General features: G+C 47.0%; 1 protein-coding gene across 3 annotated transcripts; it reads right to left on the reverse strand.

Moving 5' to 3' along the window:
- Positions 1-2,788: 2,788 nt before the first annotated feature.
- Positions 2,789-3,960, reverse strand: AHSP (alpha hemoglobin stabilizing protein). Of its 3 annotated transcripts, none has more exons than XM_014729992.3 (3): positions 3,584-3,960; positions 3,384-3,458; positions 2,789-3,158 (listed from the first exon to the last, which is right to left on the reverse strand). In XM_014729992.3, the coding sequence occupies exons 2-3, from the start codon at positions 3,456-3,458 to the stop codon at positions 2,955-2,957; spliced, it is 279 nt and encodes a 92-aa protein (XP_014585478.1). In that variant the 5' UTR covers positions 3,584-3,960; the 3' UTR covers positions 2,789-2,954. The 3 variants fall into 3 exon arrangements, with proteins under 3 accessions (XP_014585478.1, XP_014585476.1, XP_014585477.1); XM_014729990.3 differs by having other exon boundaries at positions 3,635-3,749; XM_014729991.3 differs by having other exon boundaries at positions 3,384-3,461; positions 3,584-3,724.
- Positions 3,961-4,469: the final 509 nt, after the last annotated feature.

Here is a 4,469-nt window from a genome sequence, read left to right on the forward strand (position 1 = left end):
GGATCAGGTGTACAGTGAAGTTCAAGGTGAGGGTCTGAGACAGGTAAGCTTCAGGGTTGAGGCTACGGTATGGGTGAGGGTCAGTTTATAAATGTCACATTCTTGGTAAGAGTCAGGGTTAGGTTGAGAATGAGTGTCATGGTCAAGATTAGAGTCGGAATTAGGGATAGAGTGGGGTTCAGAGTCTGCTTCATGTTCATAGTCAGTGTCTTGGTGAGAGGCAGGTTCAGGGTAAGGGTAAGGATCAGGTTGAAGGACAGGGTCACTGCTAGAGTGAAAGTCATAGTCAAGAAAGCTTGAGAGTTAAAGTTAGGATCAGCATGCCAGTGATAGTAGCGTCAGGAATAGCTGCAGGGTCAAAATCAGGGTGTTCGTCAGTGTCAGATTGATAATCCAGGTCAAGGTGAGGGTCAGGTTAAGTGTCGAATTCAGAATCAGAGTCAGTGCGAATGCCAGGGCCTGAGTGAGGGTCTTGATCGTGGTCAGTATGAAAGTGAAGGTATACGTCATGGTCACCGTCAGAGTCAGGGACACGCTGAGAGTCAGAATCAATGTCATGGTAAGGGTAGGGTCATAGTGAGGGTCAATTTCGGGGTAAGAGTCAAAACAAGATTCAGGTTGTGGGTCAGGGTCAGAATCCGGGTGAAAGTTAGGGTCAGGTAAGGTTCAAGGTTTGGTTCAGCATCAGGGTCAGTGGGAGGGTGAGAATGAGAGACAATGTCAGCATCAGGGTCAGGTCAAGGGTGTCTATCATGGACAAGATCAAGGTCAAGTGGGACCAGAGGTGGGCAGAGTCAGAATGAGGTTAAAAGTGAGGTTCAAGTTCAGAGTCAGCCCTAGAGTCTGAGTCTCTGTCAGAGTGAGGATAAGGGCAGGGTTATGGCTGTAATACTTCACCGTTTGTTTACAATCTTATTTCTTAGAATTAATTCAGGTATTGCTGTCGAAGCAAAAGGAGCATTATTCTTCCTGATAGTTCTGGTTAATTTTTCTGCAGGAACAGTAATGGATTTGGGGTGCTCACTGTCCCAGTAATTTTAATTTTATTATTCAGACGATCAGATCCTGATGGTTCACACTACCAATCTCTAAAAAATCAAAATATTCCAAATTTTACTTCTTTGTAGATTTATGACCAGATGCTTGGGTGATAGGAACATACAGTGCAGTTTAACAGGTTTCTGTCCTAAAAAAATGTTTTGCAACTTCTCAGTTTCATACAGCTTATGGAATGGTTGGAATGCAATCTAGATGTTGAGGTTCCCATTCCACTGCAACGTATCTGATAACTGGCCGTCTTCCATCGTCTGAGCATTTGAGAAACGGTTAGCTCACAGCTCCAGGGCTGGAGCGCTCCCAATTTATAGAAAGTTTATCTTTGCTAACTGAGTGAAAGTGGCTTCTGACCATTCTTTTCAGCCACGCTTCATAGAGCAACAGAAGAAATCTAATACTTTCCTCTATGATTCCTCAGTCTCTCTGCTCCACCCACGCACAGCAGTCCGGGCCTTTTTGCAAATGTAAGGCTGTTTACTACTGTCCCACCTAAGCAAGCACTGGGTCCCCATTAACGGGCTAAGATTTCCTGAGGAGGCCCTAGCTTCTGCCTGGGCCACCAACCACACCTCAGAGGACCTTGGTGGCTGGTTCCTTGGGAGGCTGACACTCTCTTGCTGGTCTGGGGCCTCCTCAAGTTTGGAAGGATGGTCCGGGGCACTGAGTTCGTTCCCTTTGGACCCTGAACCAGACTACAGAGGCCCCAAAACCAAAAGTCGGAGGTGGGAGTGCACAGATCGGAAATGAAGGCTTGGTGGAGGTTGGAACGAGAAAAGAACTTCTCTCAGCCCCAAACCTTTCCGGCTTAAGATGTAACAGAAAGTGACCAGAAGAGCGCCCTGCCACCTCCCTTCACGTGCTCCACCACCATTCACAGCATCCGATTGGCGCGCCCTGCCTCCTAGACCTGCCCCTCCAGCCCCGCCTGCGCCCACTTTCCGCCTCGAGGCTGTCCGTGGAGATAGCACAGCCAGAGGGCCTCTCCTGATTCTCCCTAACACCTTCATTTCGTTTTTCATAAAGCTCATGAGCCTGACCTGGCCCTGGTTTCACCCTAGAGCCCTAAAATAAGGAGGCTTAGGGTCTAGAGGTCGAAGAGAAAGGAGGTCTCGTCTGGGAATGACAGGAAAATGTTGGGGCAGCAGGGAAGGTGGGCAGGAGTCTCTGCTTCCCAATCCTGGGATCTGCGGATGAGGGACGATGGGGCCAAAGGTTTTCCCGCCTGAAAAATAAGGGATGTGCTGAGTGGTTCCAAAGATCCCTTCCAAGTCTAAATCACATCGCTACTCCAGGGGGGTATTCTGTGGTCGTCTTTAGAGTCAGAAGATGCTATAACTTTGTCCAAGCTGGGGCTAAGCGCAGGGGATTGTAAAATTGAGGTCAGTGGGCTCTTGATTCACCTAGTGTGGTATGAAGAAGACTGGGAGATTTGCATCAACTTTCTACAGACAAGCATGTCACAGGACCACAGTTTCAGAAGAGCCTCTATCTCCCTCTTTTTTTCTACCATCCCTCCCCCTAGCACTTTTTCTTTAGTCTCTGCCTGCTTGGCCCCTCCTTCAGCCTATTTTAGTACTGCTCAGTGTTACTGCTACCTCTTAAAGCTGCTAACCTCTGCTCTAAAGAATGAAATCTCCAAGATCACATCTAGGAAGCAGGGCTGAAGGAAAAGGGACCAACTGCCTCCACAAGTCAGGGACTGACAAGCAAAGAAGAGCCCAAGAGCCAGGAAGACCAGCAAAACCAGTAGTCCTCTTTATTGAGTGTCAAGGTAGAGTAACACTATGAAAGGGAAAGAGCCCAAGGACTTGAAGAATCCAGAGGCAGGATTGAAGGTTTCTTGGAGATGCAAGCCTGGGTCTCTGGGCTAGGAGAAAGGCCGTGGGTGATCTGAGTGCTCACAAGGACTTCAGGAAGGCCCTATATTTGGCCAGGAAAGGGGCAGACAGGATATTCAGCTCTTGCCGAAGTTCCTGCAGAGCCCTGTCCTTCTCTTGCTGCTCCCCCACCACCTGCCGCCTGTAATAGTTGATGTAGAAGTTCACCCAGTCATTCACCACGGTCACCATGGCCTCTTCAGAGACAGGAGGATCAGAGAAGACCTGGGGGTAGGGGAGATTTGCCCCGGGAGAATGTGGTCAGCAATGTGATTCAGGAATAACCCATAAACTCTGACATCCTCTTTTCTCTGGTTTGTATTCCCTGTCTCTAATTATTTCCCTCAACTCCACCATTACTCTCCCAGCTCCAAATTTTTCTCCCTTCTCTGCCCTCACCCACCCCCAGTACTCCAGACTTGTCCTTTGAAATGGAGTACCTGGGCTTACCTGCTGATTTAGCAGAACATTAAATTCCTTAATTGCTGTGGAAATGAGATCCCTGTTAGCCTGAAGAAGGGCCATCTGCTTGGTTAAAGAAGGAGACAGAATTTAAGTATCCTTTTCCCTCATCCCTGGGTATTTCCCCCAATTCTCTTACTCCCCTTAAAGATCACTGGTGCCCTGCAGGGCCACCTCCCCTCCAATACCTTTCAAATCCTGCCGTGCTCTGAGATGACGTTTCTCCCAGGTTGGCTCACCTTCAGGTCCAACAGCACAATGTATGTCTCACTCACACTTTTCAGGATATGTATGTCCCTCGGTGCCAAGCTAGATGTAGACAAGGAGACAAGTGCAGGCCTGAGAGGGAAACGCCCTGCATCTAGGACCTGAGGGAGGGTGATAGGTCAACCAGGGGAGGGGAAGGAGGGAGAGGCTTCCCCGAAGTTAGAAAGATAGCAAGGCCAAGAATAACAGATAAGTGGGCAGCCCCAGGAAACCTTGCCTTCTGCCCCACATCCCAGTATCCAGGCTCCAAATGATAACAAAACTGACTAACAGTATGATGATATATATCATCATAGATGATATATTAGTAGCAGCTTACATTACATTTATCATTTGTGCCAGGCACTGTTTCAAGCATTTCAAGCATCAAACACCTTAATAGGTATTTATCCTTATTAAAAAATCCTATTAGACAGGTGCTAATAATAGCTAGATTTTGTAGATGAGCCATCTGTAAGACGTGGGGACCGGACTCTACCAGGCTGCACGCCACAAGAACAGAGACACTTCTGTCTGTTCTCTACGATATCATCAGGTACTCAACAAAGCAGAAATACTCTTTTTCTTCTTTTTAAATATTTTCCTAATGTTTTCTATTTTTGGTAGATGTTTTTCAAATTTCAAAATCACCACATACTAATTAAAATAAATGAAACAATACAAAAGTGTGCACTGAAAATGATCATTTTTGCTTCCTCCTCCAACAAAGTAACCAGTGTTAAAAATGTGTGAATTTCCTGTCACATCTTCCTGCATTCAAAAACCAATATACATAGGTACCTATACACTCACAGAGGTTTCATTTGC

The sequence above is a fragment of the Equus caballus genome, chromosome 13 (assembly GCF_041296265.1).
Source record: "Equus caballus isolate H_3958 breed thoroughbred chromosome 13, TB-T2T, whole genome shotgun sequence".
Classification (NCBI taxonomy): domain Eukaryota; kingdom Metazoa; phylum Chordata; class Mammalia; order Perissodactyla; family Equidae; genus Equus; species Equus caballus.

What these genes read in the sequence shown, in the direction of transcription:
- AHSP (XM_014729992.3), bottom strand. Translation starts at nt 3,458, where the DNA reads ATGGCCCTTCTTCAGGCTAACAGGGATCTCATTTCCACAGCAATTAAG. An exon ending in ATGTTCTGCTAAATCAGCAG is followed by an intron (nt 3,159 to 3,383) that starts GTAAGCCCAGGT and finishes CCCTACCCCCAG; the next exon opens with GTCTTCTCTGATCCTCCTGT.